This window comes from Alligator sinensis, unplaced genomic scaffold (assembly GCF_000455745.1).
Source record: "Alligator sinensis unplaced genomic scaffold, ASM45574v1 scaffold254_1, whole genome shotgun sequence".
Classification (NCBI taxonomy): Eukaryota; Metazoa; Chordata; order Crocodylia; family Alligatoridae; genus Alligator; species Alligator sinensis.
In genome coordinates, this window is record NW_005841953.1 from 3484203 (window position 1) to 3501411 (window position 17209).

Consider the following 17209-nt stretch of genomic DNA (forward strand, 5'->3'; position numbering starts at 1 on the left):
ATGTATTTTTCTCCAGCAGGGCTCAAAAGACTTAGCATTAGGAAAAGTAGAAGCATCTTTAGCTTTTTGTGATATAAGAAGGGCAAGCTGAGCATTAATACAGCTATTTGGACACAGTGCTGTCATCATTTCTATGTATTGCCCAAAAGAGGTAGGTTACTATTGGTATATCACACTATTGCCGCTATAAGACAACTGGCAGGAACAACCTGAGGAGCCAGTTTCACCACCCTAAGGACATCAACACTTGCAGTAGTATACACACCTGCTGAATATGGCTGTCAATTATGGGGGCGTAGTAGCCACACCAGCAAAGTTGATGTTGCTCTGAATTCAATGAGAATAGTAATGGGGTGTAAAACATATATCCTGTTGGTACCATCAGGGAAATTACCTCCCCATCTAAGAAGACAGAAGGTAACTCTTGGCCTCACTCAACACACCCAGCAAAACCAAAAGCACCTGCTTCATGAAGTCTTAGAGCAACCAGTACATAAGCGACTGAAGTCCAGAAACTTATTTAGACGGGAGGCATGGGTACTGTTGCAACAGTGTGGAGGTAGGAGTGACACCCTGTGGGCACTTGAACAATACCACAAAAAGTGGGATGAGACTGAGTCTCACCTCAAGCACTTCATAAACAACCCAACACCCTATCCACTTGGGTATGAGCTCCCCTGTGACTTATCGATTAAACAAAACAGGATTGCTCTGGAGCTGGACACTTTAACGCTATACTCTGTAAGATTGGCTTAAAGGACAGACCAATATGTGAGTGTAGTGAGGCACCACAGACTGCTGACCACCTCCTTACATATCAGCATACCCAGGATGAGGACCTGGAAAGTGTCAACAATAAAGCAGTTGTGTGGCTCCACCACATTAATGATGTGTTTAGGGGAGAATTAAGTATACAAGAGAAGAACCCTCAAAATAGATGTAGAATAATATGTTAAAAAGTGCATAATGCATGAGCCATTGAGGTCTTCCTTCTTCTGATTAAAAATATTCTTTTTACCATAAGAATTTTTCACATTCAGACTTTGACTTTGTATTCTTTGGGCATGTCACAGGGCAAATGAACCTATCTTCTTGCATATGTGGGGAGGATAAGCACTAATTTAGCCAGTCTGTTCACAGTGGACCCAGCATTGGTATTAAAATTGTGCACATGATAACCGAATTGGAAAACGGCTAGGAAATATTTGCCCAGTGGAAGTCTGGGAGACCTGTTCTGCTCATCTGTTTTCCAACAGCACTTTTTTTTCCCTGTGCATGTCACCAAATAATATAGAAGTATTTTATGTTCAATATATTCTTCTCCATCTTGGAAGAAAAGGAAACAGGATCAGGAATGAAGGGTACAATACAGTATATGAATATGAATAAGCCATGCTGTATCCATTCCTTACCGTCTTACATGTTAGATACACTCTCGTAATGTTTATTAGAGTTATTAATAGATCATTAAGATTAAAAAAGACTTTCCAATGTCTCAAAACTAAAGCCAGCAATCTTTTCCCCCATTAAACTAGTCCAAGACTAACACATTTTATTTTATTTTCTTTGCTCTGCTCAGACCTCTATCCAGAGAAGTTCCTTGCAAGCACTGAATGAGTACAGCATATATTGAGTCACATTTTGAGGGTCCCTAATTATGGTTTTATCAACTTATAGACACAATTTCTGGCACTCATGTGCCTGACTCTTCCTGATTTGAAGATGCAATAAGGAAGGGAGACAGTGAGAGACACTGAAGCATGAATGGTGCTGCTTGCCTCCCTGCTGCAGAATACTGCAGTTTGGTTTTGGTTTCATTAATAAAGAAAAGGGGTCAAGTACAACAAAGTCGGGTCTCTAGATGAGCGCAGAATGATATGTAGAGTTGTCACTTCTGAAGTTAAGTTGACCTGGAAAATTTATATGCTGATATAAATTTAGAAGGTTCCAAGTCCATAAATAGGGAGAGTACTACTCAGCCAAAGTGTCAGTTTGAGACATAGCTTTTATGATCAAGAGAAAAGAAATCTATTATAGTCTACTCAGAAGAAAATTGTATTTGACTTTTGCGTGTGGACATTGAGCATGAAATTATCATTTTTATGATCAGTATTTGTCCGTATGTTCGTACACCCGACATTCTCCCTCAAACTTAGTGTGAAAATGCAAGATACAAACCAGTAGGTTTGGTAGCTTCAAAGGAGAATTAATAATAATAAAAAAGGTTATATAACGCTATAATTTTAACAGGATAAAGCTGTGAGAGGTTTCCATAGTAACGCTGCTGACAGCAATTGACTTGCCCTGGCATCTGGACATGTTTAGGGCTTATGATGTGACTGCAGGCAATACTAGAAGGTTAGATTAGAAACAAGCATGATTGATATGAAGTTCTGAAATAACGCAGCATCCCTTTATTAAAAAAGAAATATCCAGCCATTTCAAATGAAGCCTATGAAATTTGGGGGCAACAGTTACAGGCTTGTGAAGGCAGTTAACCACGGTCCAGTCCACATTAGCGCTTGTAACTATTTTGAGACAAAGGTATAGCTCAGCATGACTCTTCGTTCACACGTCATGCTGGTTCGTTACAGCCATCTTCTGAAAGCACACGAAAAAACTGCTAACAATATGTAACCTATATAAGGGTTTCTTCCAGCATAGCTGGCTTTTGGGAGAAAAGTCTTTTTACAGTGGACCCAGCATTGGTATTAAAACTGTGCACATGATAACCAAATTGGAAAACAGCCAGGAAATATCTGTCCAGTGGAAGTCTGGGAGAACTGTTCTGCTCATCTGTTTTCCAACAGCACTTTTTCCCCTCCTATAGAGTATTAGGTGCTATTTGTTCTGTAAAAAAAATAACAAGCCTGGGAAGCCAAGACAGCAGTCTGTTTACACAATTAAAAACGAATTCACCCAAGACCTTTTTGCATACATCTGAGGCCCTTATTCACCAAAGTATAAGCTTTAGTTTTTTAGCTTTAGGCACTGCTGAAAAAGTACTGAATCAGAACCTCGACTAGTAGCTTAATGAGGGAAAACAGTGCTTTCTGTATCACAACCTCTTTTTTTTGCATAGTACCTTTAAATGTGAAGGTATCAAAATGTTGAGGGTGCACATAAAAAAACCTACCATTATTGAGAAGTTCCACGAGGAACATTCATGTTTAACATGTTGTTAGGTCTCAGGGGTAGGAGGGAGTCATGGAAATAATTAGATATAGCTGTGGGAGAAGTCTGAGATTCTTATAATCCAAAGTATCAGTGGTACTCTGGGTTATGTACGTATCAAAAACCATTCAAGGGTAGCACTGATGGGAAAAAACATCTTAAAATTTGAAAGAAAACTAGTCAGTTTTGTAGGTTTTAGACATGAAGCTTTTGTTTTTCCACCCATGATGATGAGTTGCTGAAGCTATATCATAATAAGAATGGCTTGTTTTCCAAATAATATCTGAACACGTTTCCATATGTTATACCATTGGACTCCAGCCATTCATGTCATTGCCTCTAGCACACATCCTTCTTCCTTTAAGTTAATACCAATTTCTCAGCTGCTAAAACTTTTACATGAGTGTTATGACCATATTTTCTTTTTATACAGGACAATGTTGAGGCAGGGGATGAGGAGACGACTGAAATTGCTGAGAAAGAGAAAGAGAGTGAGGTGCGTATGAACAGCCTCAGGAGGGTGTCCATTCTTTAATATCTTAAGAAAAGGATTGCAAAATTGTTTTTGTTGTTTCCATATGATCCATATGTGGGCCCATAGCATGTGATTCTGACTTGGAGCATTTGTGGTTTTAACCACAAAACATCTTTCAATTCAGCAGGGACCTGTTTCAGGACATATCTTTTGCAGTGTATGCCATCATAAATATTTTAGGACAGCGAACAATGCAGTGGTGTAATAGAAGGTGGTATAATGTTATTTCTATTGACATTTAGAGTGAGCAGAAAATATGCTGCTATGGAGTCTGTGGATTTGTTTCTTTGAGCTCCTACCATGGTCTAAAATAGCTTTCATTCATCATGCTATTTTCCTGGCATGCTATGCACTGAACTGCAACAAGAATTGAAAAATAATTATGTTTCAGCTTTATTTTGTAAAGCACAAATTGGGCATTAAATTAGATATAGTTAAAATCAAATTAAAAACAACTCAAAAGCTAAATGAGATATTGAATTTTTCTTTAGTCTATAAGAGGATTCCTGGACTAATGCTTGTATTTTGGGTTATATTCCCTTATGGGTGACAAGACTTGTACTTCTTATTCTGGATCTTCGCCTATTAAAGTGTAATCTTGAAAAGATGTTCGAAAATATATCCAAGTAGCACAAGGGGGAGTTCAGGCTTAGTCCCTGTGAATTAAATTCAGAAATAGGAAGCAGGGCTTGAAAAGAAGGGTGTGCCTCTCCATTAATACTCAGTTTGGGTTTAAACCTCCAACAGGTTGACCACCTCTCTTTTTATAAAAATATGAACTCTGATATTAAAATATTTGCTAAAAGATCATATTCACCACTGACTCTAGGTTTAGTCTGCTATAACTCCCATGTCTCGGATTCTGCTCTTGGTAACAGTGGTGTAAATTCAGATTAAATCTACTAGAGTTAGTAAAGCTTTTCAGAATGTATTTCGAGGATAAAATGTTGTTATTTGCTTTACTAAATTTTAATACTGTCTGTGAATAGAGCACACGGCCCTGAAATGCCATGATGATTTTTTCATTCAAAAAGAATGATGGGCCCACTTCATTACTGCATTCCTCTACCTTTACACCAAGACACCTGTACTGAAATTCAGTAGAATTACAGAAACATTAAACTGGAGTAATGCAGCAATAGCCTAATCATATGTCCCTAGTCTCAGGCTGGAGCAGTCTGCTCCTCCCTCCGACCCTCCCCCCCCCCCGCCCCTCTTCCCCTGCCACTCTTCTGCATGCTCAGCTGTCTCTTGAGAGTGGAAGCCAGGGTGGGAGTGGGGAGGAGGGGGATTATTTGGAGTGCCGGGAAGTGGGAGAATCCCTTTATCAGCACCTCTCCCAGGCATGTTACTGAAAGAGGAACAAAAAGCATTCAAATGATGGGATACCTAGGACAAGTGTTTAAAACAGAACTGTCTTAAAGAAAACGGGATGTGTGGTCACTCTACATATCAATCAAGGTCTACCTGAGTGTTTGAAGAGTACCAAATACAGCTTCCTATGGTCATTTGGCTTATCTCTCCTGACCACTTCTCATCCAGCACTGTGCACCTAGGAAATCCTGAACTATTCCTAGCAGGCAAGGAGGGACTAGTTTTCTCATAATGTACTTGTTTCACAAGAGCCCTATATAGTGTATATTTATATAAGCTCAGGCTCTTGTATGTGGTACATTCAGCCCTTACATAGATGCGTACTTTTTAACTCTCAGATTTCAGGTTTGCTTAATACATGTGAACTGTTATGTAAAATCAAACCAGAAAGTCAGCCTAGTCTGATATACTGACTCCAGCAAAAGACAATACATGATGCTTGAGAGAAAGAGAGAGGCAACCTCCTCTTCCCTTAACTGGCTGTGCATTACTACATGTGGGAAATCTCTCTAGACCTCTAAAAGCAACTGATTCATGCCCTCAAGCATGGGTTTTATTTTCTTGTTGCTTTACATTAACTTGTTTAGCTGCTATTATAATAAATGTTCTTAACAGTTATCCATTCCATGGGGCCTGATCATTACTTGTTGAAAGCTAGCATAATTCTGCTCAAGTCAATAGGATCAATGTTTATTTCATAGTCTTCCTCCAATAACCAGTTCCATTATCTCACTTGTACTCCAGTATAATGAATTTGGTGGGGTTCAGAATCACTAAATTTGGTGGAGTTATTCCTCATTCACACTGCTGTTGCTGAGAAGAGATTCTGACTTAGTATATTGAATGTCCTGGGTAAAGAAGCTGTTTCTGTTATTGCTTCCAAGGAATTCAACCTTTAATTTCTTTACATGCCCACTTCTTTTGCATTATGTGACCCATAAAAATAAAAAGGCTCTTCCCAGAAGGTTTATGCAATTTAGGATTTTGTGGACTGTTGTACAATTCTTTATTTTGTATTCATTTTTCCTTGGGGGAGCAGATTTACCAACAAGGTTTGTTAATCCTATGAAATAAAGTAGCACATGTAAATGTCCAAGGGCCTCTGTGATTCACTGTAACTCATTAAGGTGAAATCCTACTGCATTCAATGTGAGTTTTACTGTGGTCTTCAGAGCTGGAGTTTTGTCCTAAATATTTTAATCTCAAAATCTTGAACTAGTATTAAAGTTCAAAATGAGAGACAGAAATTGATTCTTTTTCTGTTGCTTCCTTGGTCATCTTTGCAAAAAATGGTGTTTCTTGGTCTAGCTTTCTACCGTTGTTGTAGTCCGAGTCACAAGAATGAGTTATTACACAGGTTTTGATATGCAATATGCATTTAGTGACTTATAACAACAGTTTGTAGGAGTTTGACCTTTCCAGTGTACTGTATTTAGAGTTGATATATGTAAAACCATGAATCTCCTGTTGAATGGAATACAATGGGCTGCACAAATCCAATAAATAGGGAAGAAGTGTTGATCCTAACACATCAGATAGCAGGATCAATTTCTGTAGTATTTTGTTAGATGCATACTATATAAAATCAATCTGATGTGTACTCCCCTTCCCTTTCCTTTCCCCAGGTTTCTACAGCCATAGCTTATTTTAATCTCTTGGGTCAAGAATGCTGAAATTGGTAGTGCTACGAATAGCAAGCCTGAAGGCTTCCCTCACAAATCACATGTGAAGATACTGAAGTTTGCTAGGATAATGCAATGCCACTTATGGCCACAGCAATGTATAGTTGATTTGGTATCAGGCTTGGTTAAAATTAGTCACTCTATAAGCTCACACAAAATCTTGTAGCTTATCTTATCTTCTCAAAGAAAATTAGAAAGATTTCTTTATGAGTTCTTTACACTACAAATGAATAACAGGAGAAACCAGGGTAATGTCCAGAAGCCTGGCAACAATACAGTAGCAGCCAAATCAGACTGATTCAGCAAAGTTCTGATTTGAAACAAGACCCCTCTGTTAAAGGCAATCTAATTGATTGATGCAATGGTACTAAAGAAAGAAAATAATTTCCCCGCCAGCACCAACATAGTATAACATTAGGAGGTCCATACTGCCAGTTGATTGGCTTTGGGCTATGAGTTTTGCCTTTTGCCATATACTCCCCAGCCCATGTTTCATCTGTAAAACAATGTGACCTATAAATATAAGATGAAATACAAATAGGGACTTCATAGCAGCCACTTTATTAGTTGCCTAGGACAGTATCAGATAATCATGGTGCCTGCTGAGAGTGAGTCACCAGCAGATTCTGTTGTCCATTATAGACTTCAGAAATTCAGTGAGTTCCCTTTGTCATCTAAGGCAGATATTTAAAACAAGTTTATCCCCTTCCCCCACCTTATAATCCCTAACCTTTAAGCATGTGGAAGGAGCAGTGTGACCAAAAGAAAAATGTTGTTTAAAGACCTCCATAGACTCTTTTCCTCTGCTACCAAATTCCACTCAAAATCTAGAGTATGCCCAACAATGGGTAGAGAGGCTCAGATCACTTGTAATATGGCCCAGGGTTGTCGCTATGAGCATGAAATCACGAGCAAGTCCAAAATACCTTTGTCTGAACTGATGCCAAAGGGCAGTCACCTCAATAAATGCAGCAGAGCAGTAACCTGGGCAGCATCTGCACCAGGTTAAATAAAAGTTCAAGCTGGGCTCAATCCAGAGATGCAGTGGGAAGGACTCGGCAGCCTACTCTCCAGCATGTAACTCCATTCTACATTATACACACACTGAAATGAATCTGCTGTCAGAATAAAAATTCTCCTTCATCAAAACTCATGCAGACCAAGGCTATTTCCTTTATTGCCTCATGATACCCTGAGTACCCATCAGGAGCCAGCTCAGTTAACAAAGAGCCAACCCAATGTTAATTATTTCTGCAACATGATTGGCTTCATCTAGGATCAAATCCTAGGCAATAGAACTATTATTCACTTTCAGCTTTATATTAAGCTAAATGAACTAAAGAGCAGGGTCTGTGCTAATCAGTTCCCTAGACTCTTGAGATGAAACCCTAGGTGAGACGAATAGGGCTGATAATTGCCAAACTTCAATTACATTTTCCCCGCAAGGTTTCCAGCATGTGAGAGACTGAAATAACCAAGAAGCCTGTGGGAGTAATCTCTGCTGGATGAAGCCTTTCATATTCACCTGTAGCCTAGCCAAATTGGTGTACTTTTCTATCCAGCATTGAAAAATCAGAGTCAAATGCAAGCAAACCTTGTATATGACTTTCTGATTAAATGTTTTAGAAGTGCCCAGACCTAGGGAGCTTACAGCTGCCAGATTTTTTTAATTATGTTTTGGTTTTTATCCCAACATAGCTGGATATCCCATATTATCATTCGGATTTTAATATTGTTGTATTTAATTTAACCTTGAATGATATCAACTTCTTCTGTTACTCATCTCACAGGATGATTTGTCATGGAAAATCCACCTGCAGGCATTTGTGAAGGAATAAAGTTTCTTTCAGAACAGTCAAAATCTATATCAAAGACCAGGCATAATTCTGTGGAGTGGCATCTGTGCAGCTGGTATGCAGCATATGCCCAGTATGGCTGAGATATGTGAATGGTTTGTTTCCTGTTGGTCGCAGATGGTTACTCTCACCAAGATTTCTGGCCCGGCTGAAGAAGCTGGTATAACTGTTGTAACAGAAGCTGACGAAGGTGTTGTTGCACCTGAACCTGAAATAGCTGATGAAGGTGACAAAAAACCTCATGAAGAAGAAGAAGAAAAGGAAACAGAAGTCTCTCAAGTAAGTTCTTTGGGGAGATGCTTTTTATATAGCATTATCCAAAAAATGGTTTATTTTTCCTGGTTTGGCCTATGACACGACATTTTCTTTACCCATAATGGACCCTGTTTTGTTGTAAGTAAAGCCAAAGTAACTCCATTGTTTTCAATGGCACCAGCTGGAAGCCTGACTCAGCGTTCCCAGAATAATTTCAGATGATTTTCTAGTTCATAGATACACTTTCAAATGCATATCATATGCTGAATTAATCCTAAATGTAAGCAGAAGATATTTCATCCCATTAACTATAAATCTGGAGAGAAGTGGTTTGTCAAATATTGCTCATTCATGCTTCAAATGGAAATCTTAGCTATCTGCACTTTTCTTGTAATAAGTCAAAACAAGTGCTCTGGTGATTAGGGAGGACAAGTACCTGTAATTCTCATTGAAGCCAGTAGGAGTGGTGAGTGCTCAGTGGGAGTGATTTTCAGAGCCACAAATGCTAGCTAAGGCCTAGAGCTTTAGTCCAATTTTTTTTTTTTGGGGGGGGGGGGGGGGTGTTAATTACAGCTTGACAAAATCCTTTTTGAACTGAATCTTTTTAATCTGATGGTAATATTTGTAGTGGAGCTTCACATTTGCTCTCATTTATCATCATGCTAATCAAGAGTAAGTCGTTGGAATCCAGTGGATTTATAGTGCTGTAAAAACTTATGCAGGTGGATATAGAATGCCTAATTCTTACAAGGCTTTCTCACTGTTGCTACATCGACTTCGGTGGAGTTGATCCTGGTTTATAGCAATGTATTGGCTTGATCTGAAGCCAATAGAAAGACTCTTTTAATTTCCATTGATACTAAACAGAGCCCTAGGTGAAACTAGAATTAGGTGCAGAGTATCTTGTATAATTTATTATAACAAGTGTTCTTTGTCTTTTGTGGAAATGTAGAGAATACGCAAGAATGGAGACTAGGTCTCTGTAAGTGAGAGGAAATTATATTCCTATTTTCTAGTTTGGATAGATGAGCAATTTAAAAGAGTTAGGTTTTCATGCAATCTTATAGGAAGAGATTTTGTTCAAAAAGTTCTTTCAATTTTTTGTTTCCCCAGGAAAAAGTCAGCAGCATCCCTTCAGTAGTAATAGAGCCAGCATCAAACAATGAAGGGGAGGGAGAAGAACATGAAGTCATAATGAATGAGTCCAAAGATGTTGTGGAAGACATTAGCACTCAGGGCACTGAAAGTCATACTAGTGAAACTTCTGAAGTTGTAAGTGAGCAGAAAACCATTGAGGAAACCCAGGCAACACCTTCTCCAGAATTACCTGTATCAGTAGAGGATGCAGCCAGTGGAATGCCACCTGGATTTCTCTTTAAGGTTTACTTGAGTATTTATTCTTACATTCTTCAAATATCCCTTTAAATCTAGCTTTTAGATTTAAAATTCAGTGGCACAGTCTTTTTAAGCTGTAGGGCTGCATTGTTAAATACCAAACATTTCAGCCTGAGTTTGGCTTATATTAGGTTTTTTGTATTTTTCCTTTTTTTTAGTTTTTTACATAAGAAAGCTGGTGAAACATCAGTGCAAGTAAAATGTGTGTTATGCATTCATATCCAGTTCTGGAGTTCAGTCAAATGTGCAACTATATTCTTCTAATAAATAACTACATTATTTTAATATATTGAGATAAATTCAATGGCCTGCATTATACATGGAGTCATATTACATGACCATAAAGGTCCCCTCCTGGCACTAAAATCCGTCGCTAAAAACCTACTGAAATTGATGTCATTGTATTGTTGATTTCATTCTCTGAATGTATTTATTGTAAGAATAGCTGATCATACAGAAAAGCATCAGATTTCTAGAAGCAGTTAAAAGAAATTCAGCCTTCAGAGTTGGGTGGTAAGAACCTTCATGTTTCTTGGTTCTTTAGATTCTAATGATATTTCTCATTTCAAAATTTTTTACTAATAGGAAAACTCATTAAGGATAAATAAGCTTCTCCTATTTTGTACTATAATTTGCATATTTCAGTTTAAGTAGTCCCATTGCAGTCCGTTGTTATACTCAACAGATTTATTCATCTGTTCTCATATACAAATACTTTACATAATTTCAGAATAAAACTTAGGCAAGAAAGAGGTAGTTATCCATGTAAGTCTGAAGTTAAGTAGAAGGGAGGCCATGGTGGCACAATAAATACTAACTCATTCAGAAAATCATAAGCTTTTGTAGGTGACAGCATACTTCATCAGATGCTCTGTATGGCCTCACAGAAAGCCAGGGTACTAAATAGAAAGGACTACATTTATTTAAATACAAATGCAAGCATTTATTTAAATTACTTTATTCCTTTCTGTTTGGTACTGTCACGGCGGGGTCCTATAGGAGGGCCGTGATCTCCTTAAGGCCCTCTCTCCGTGCCAATTCGGCCCAAGGGCACCCTCGATTCTCGCCCGCCACGTCTTTGCTGTTTAATATATGTTGGGAGGCTGCCTTATGACTCCCTGGGCACGGATAGCTGGGACCTCTGTCCCCGGGTGTTCCCGGACCCCCTGGGGGTCTCCCGGTCTGATGGGTGCTCCCCAGGCACCCTAGCCTTATGGGCTACATGTGGCTCCTACCAACCCCTAATACCACGCCCCAAGCCTCGCAGATGTGATAGACGTTGGTGTGTCAACACGCCCGCTTCCCCGGGCTCTCTCCAATATACAGCCCCTCACTGGGACTCTCGTCGAGCCCCCACTGGGACTTCTCTAAAATAACCCAACCCGCTACGGGACTCCCTAGCGAGTCTCCGGTCCTTTAGGCCCACCGCACTGCTACCCTTTCTGGTACGGGCACACTGTGCTGCTATCCCCTTTTCTGGGGACCACTGCAACACCGCCCTTCTCTTGGGGCGCTGTACTGCTAACCTTTTCTGTCTGGGTCCACCGCAGCACCCTGCCCCTGTCCTGGGTTTTTCGTAGTGCTAGCCTGTTACCGGGCTCGCTACTCCTGTCCTGGGTTTCTCAATCTGGCCCCTCTTGGGCCTCTCACATATTGCCCACTTTGGGCCTCTCACATATTGCCCGTCTTGGGCCTCACAATGGTCCCTCTTCTCTGGGACCTTCCAGGCCCCTGCTGGGGTCCTTAGTAATACCACCCCCCCATTTGGGGCTCTCTATGCCCAGCCTGGGCTTCCTACTAAAATCACCCCTCTCTTAAGACTTGCTGTGCCCACACTGAGCTCTTTAAATGCCCCTCTCCGGGCTGGGGTCTACACACCCCGCAAGTTGCATCCCTCACTGGCGCTAGGGCCCCCACACCACTGTGGATCCCTTTGAGGATAATGCACCCTCTTGGCGCTAGGGCCCCCACACCTCTGGGGTCCCTATGAGGCCTCCTCCAACCCCTATAGCCTCACCCAAACCACCGGTGTAATACACAATAACACAAACATAAACTAGAGCCTCCTGGCTATAACCGCCCCTGCCCCTGCCCCTGCCTCTCTAGCTGCTGGCAGGGAACTGCTAGCCTGGCCTTGACTCTAGGCTTTATAGGAGCCAGGCCCTGCCCCCTACAGGCAGCTGACTCTTATTAGTTGCCCTGGCAACCCACAACTGTACTCATTATCGCTGCTAGGGCTTTTCCCCAGCAGTTTTCCCCTCTCTAGGAGCGGGGCAGCAGGGTGCGCCGCGACAGGTACTCTAGCTCTCTATGACTCCATTCATAATATCTGACAAAGTAGGCTGCCACCCATGAAAGCTTGTGCCTTTCTGAACAAGTAAGTCTCCAAGGTGCCACCTTGTCTTGTCTTCTATATAGGTAAGAGTGAGACAAGTCATGAGAGACTGATTCAGATATGCTGATAATGTTTCTCTATCGTCTTATTTTTCACCACATTCTCTTGAGTAAAGGATAGAAACTAGGAGTTAGGTCTACCATCTAGTTCTCTGAGGGTGCATCTACATATGGACTTTACTGCTCAGTAGACTAATTTACTGTACAGGAAAGCATCACCATCTGCATGCGTGCAGTGACTGGGCCAGGGTAGATTAATTTATAGTGCCATTGGATAGTCCTGTCAGACATGGGTACTATCTGACAGTGGAGTAAATTCATAGACATTAGGGCTGGAAGGGATTTTGGAAGATCATCAAGTCCATCCACCTGCCCCAGGATTAGTTTACTCAGGCTAAAATTTCACTAGAGCTTGTTCAGTCACATTAATTGCATGTGTAGATGCATCCTGACAGCACATTGGACTATTATAGTGTTGCCCTGGAACTAGTTACATTCAATGTAAATCAAGTGTCTGGATTTAAAGATAGCACAAGTACATTATTGTGATTCTCAACAGTCTGCCCAGTTTGTGTAAAAGAGATGTTCCAATCCTGCCTCCTTACTCAGGCCAGCTTCTGTGGACAACAGTGGGGGATTTGCAAGAATAAGAACTAAAGAAAGCAAGATTTGTCTGAGAGGTAGTTGTTACAGAATGGTACAACTTCCCATGCCATCAAGGCCCTGACAGTTTGGTTTGATATGGAAGTGCCAGCTAGTGGTTGTAGAAATGATTGAATAGCAAAATTTTTGTATTCTTCTTTACTTAATAGAAAAAAAACTGATGGAAAAAACTATTCTTCTTTACTTAATAGAAAAAACTAATGGAACATAATAAAATACTGACATCAATGGATCTGTTAATATAGCATATACTCTTGAACTTTTAAAATGATCAGTTTCAATATAGTTTAATCCTATTGTTGTGTGGTGGTGAGTATAGTATCAGTGAACATTGTTAATCTTAATTGCAAGAGGGGAAAAGAGATTTTTGTTGGGAGAGCTTGTTTCTGCTTTACTTTTCCTGGTACTCTAGATGATGCATACATGTATTGTATTCTTTCCTTCAGGTTGAAGCTTTACATGATTTTGAGGCAGCTAATAATGATGAGCTTAATTTAAAACGAGGAGACGTAGTACTAGTAATCTCTTCTGACACCACAGCTGACCAGGTAACAACTGAAGAACCTTTTCTTAGATTGATTTATCCTTTGTTTGTGATATTTTCCATTACTCATTTAAAATGTCATTATTAATAAAAAATATTAGGAGATTGAAATAATCTTCCTATTTAATTATCCCTTGAAACTAAAAGGCAACGTAGAATATGACTTGTAGGGCTGTGCAAAATTTTGGCAGCCATTTCATTTCAGAGGTGTTTCAGCCTGCTTCAGCACCCAAAACACTGAATCTGAAATGAAACGGAAGGCTCTGAAACATCTCCAAAATGAAACGAAACCATCTAAAACATTTCAGAAATGTTTTAGAAAATTTTGGAGTTTCGGAGGCAGGCTTGCAGGAAAACAGAAACTCAGGAGAGGGAGGCAGGGGGAAGGACTGCTCTGATATTGACATCTGTAGCTGGCCAGTGTCTGCAATCTGTCCCTGAGGTCCCTTCCAATCCCAGTGCTCTGGGGGAGGGATGGAGAAATAGCATATAAGGCTCCGTATGAAGCCTTTTTGTCCCTTTTGTGAGCTGTCTCTCTGGAAGCAACAGCATGTGAAAGGTACTGTGGCTGGCTCCGGTGACTGGCTTTCTAGTCAGTCTCCTGCCAGTCTCTCTTTTTGGAAAGGATTGGACACAACTTTCCAATATATTACAGATACAAGATATAGTAAGCAGATAGAAGAAGATATAGTAAATAAAAGATATAGTAAAATAAGCAGATAGAAGAAGATATAGTAAACACATAGATATAGTCAAAGAAGCAGATAGAAGAAGAAGATATAGTAAACACAGATCTGAGCCTTCAGGGCTCCTGCTATTACACACACACATTTTCCAGCACAGCAAACATTATGAAGTGTGCTGGAAAGGCAGGTGCCAGGTCTTCTGCCAGGGGAGCAAGAGTGAGCAGAGGGAGAGCTGTAAGTTCCACCCCCCCAAACTTAGACACACCCTCTTCCCTGGCAGGCATGAGGCTTCTGCTGCTAGTGGCAGCAAGGAGGTGGGAGCAGTATCTGCCCCTGCCCCACCTCCACTAACACCAGCAGTAATAATAACCACCAGCATGACAAGCACCGGCATGACCATCTCCTCCAGCCCAATTTCAGTTCCCAGCGTGAGCCTTCCAGTGCCAGAGGAGGAGCTGGATATGGAACCAGGGGAGCTCAGTGCCATAGCCAGGGAAATTCTGGGGAAGGAGTGGGAATCTGAGTTTGTGCTCCACACCCCTCAAAGTTCCCCTAGAGCCTGGTCTCCTTCTCTGGAATGTGCTGTGGAGGAGGTTGTGGGGGCAAATGTCTCAGCTTTCCCTGTTGTTATGACTCTATGAGGAGGGGGATAAGGCAGGATCCCCACCCACACCCCAGAAGTGAGGGGGTAGTGTAGTATGGGATCATTTTGAGGTGGCAAAAGATCCCAAGTATGCAATCTGCCTGTGCTGCTGATGGAAGACCAGCCAGGGCAAGGACAAGAAACAGTTTAGCACCATGGGGCTGCTGATGCAGATCAGGAGGCACCACCCCTTGCTCTTGCTCCTCCTCTGCCTGGCCGCAGTGGGAGCATGGCCAAAGGAAAGTTCCCCTCTCACTCCAAAGCTCCCATCCCCCAGAAGCAGAGGCAGACCACCCTGGATTAGTGGGGGAAAGGCAGAAGGAAAGGGGGGCGCATTCCCAAGGCAAGTGAGGTCACCCAGAGCATTGTGGGTATGCTTGCTCTGGATGGACAGTCCTTATTCTTAGTTGAGCGGCCAGAGTTCAGGCAACTCATGGCAATCGTGACCCCATCATACCACGTGCCCGCATGCACCACCTTCAGCAGAACAGTGGTGCTCTTCCTATATGAGGCATCAGGGAGTACTTGAGGGGAGGTGCTGCACAAGGCAGGTCCGGAGGTGGCCTTACACTTCACCTTGGACATCTGGAGCTTCTGGGGTGGAGATCATGCCTATGTCTCCCTCACAAGGCACTGGTGCGATCAATCAGGCCATCGGTGGGCTCTCCTTCAAGCGGAGGTGATGAAGGAGCCACATGGTAAGGGAGATCATGGGGGCCATGAACTGCATGGTGCAGGGGTGGCTCGTTGGGCAGGGTGAGCTCACCTATGGGTTCATGGTCACTGACAATGGGGCCAATATATTTTAGGTGGTCTGTGATGCCAACTTTTTTGGCATCCGCTGTATGGCACACAAGTTCCACCTCATAGTCAAGGGGACAGGGCTGCTGGTGATGGTGCCATCACTACCATGACCAGCCAGCTCATTTCAAAATGCAGGAAGGTGGCGGGCTACTTCCACCGGAGCATCAAGAGGGGCAAGATACTGTTTGAGAAACAGGCAAAGCTGAGCATCCAGCAGCACATCATGCAGGATATGGAGATTTGGTGGAACTCCACATACCTGATGCTCAAAAGGCTGGTTGAGCAACAGAAGGCCATCCATGCAACGGTCTTGCTCAGGGAGATTTGGATCAGCGGCCCCCTTAACAAAACAGAGTGGGATCCCATCTCCCAGATCTTGGTGTTCCTCAAGCCATTTCTTTCCATCTCCCAGATCTTGGTGGTCCTCAAGCCATTTCTTTGAGGCCACCGAAAGCCTCAGCACTGCCGATACCCTCCTTAGCCAGGTGATCCCCATAGTGAGGGAGCTTCAGAACCAAATGGAGAAGTTCCAGGGGATTGATGTCCCTGCCTGGGGCAAGCCGCTGTCACCAGAGGTGCAGGCATTGGTGAAGCGGCTGAAGGAGGGCATCAAGAAATGTCTGGATCTGTTGCAGTCTAGTATGGTCCACGTGCTGGCGGGCATGTGTGACCCAAGGGTGAAGGGGAGCATCTGCGGCAGCAAAACCCTGGATCACAGGATGGAGGTTCTGGTGAACAGGGTCAGGGAGGCAGAAGGGCAGACACGGGGGGACATGGAAGAGGGGGACCCACTTTCCTGTGCCAGCACTCCAACCACCAGCCAGTCTCCTCCTCCACCACAGGCACTGCCAATGTGGGTCAAGGTCATGGCTTCCACGTTGGGCTCCAGAGGCACCAGACCCCAGCATCGAGCAGGTAGTGCCAAGGCCTTGGTGGCTACTTATCTTGCCGAGGACGTGGACTTGTTGCTCTGCAGCCCCTTGTCCTACTGGGCAAGCTGCAGCCAGATGTGGCAGGATCTGGTCATGGTTGCCCAGGAACACCTGTCCTGTCCACCGAAAAGTGTTCCGAGCAAGCGGGTGTTCAGTATTGCTGGGGATGTTGCGATACCCCGCCTCTTCTCCTTGGATCCCGGTTTGGTGGAGCAGCTGGTGTTCCTCAAGGTGGACCTCCCGCTGCTGGGGTTGCCCAACCTCCATGTGTA

The 17209-nt window shown here is 42.4% G+C and overlaps 1 protein-coding gene across 1 annotated transcript in view; it reads left to right on the plus strand.

Annotated features, from left to right (window-relative positions):
- AMPH (amphiphysin) overlaps positions 1 to 13876 on the plus strand; it is a gene marked incomplete at its 3' end in the record, with an annotated part of 180530 nt that extends 166654 nt beyond the window's left edge. The window contains exons 20-23 of the mRNA XM_025200043.1: positions 3608 to 3670; positions 8739 to 8900; positions 9990 to 10256; positions 13775 to 13876. Coding sequence (XP_025055828.1) covers positions 3608 to 3670; positions 8739 to 8900; positions 9990 to 10256; positions 13775 to 13876 — 594 coding nt within the window. The remainder of the gene's footprint in view (positions 1 to 3607; positions 3671 to 8738; positions 8901 to 9989; positions 10257 to 13774) is intronic.
- Positions 13877 to 17209: the final 3333 nt, after the last annotated feature.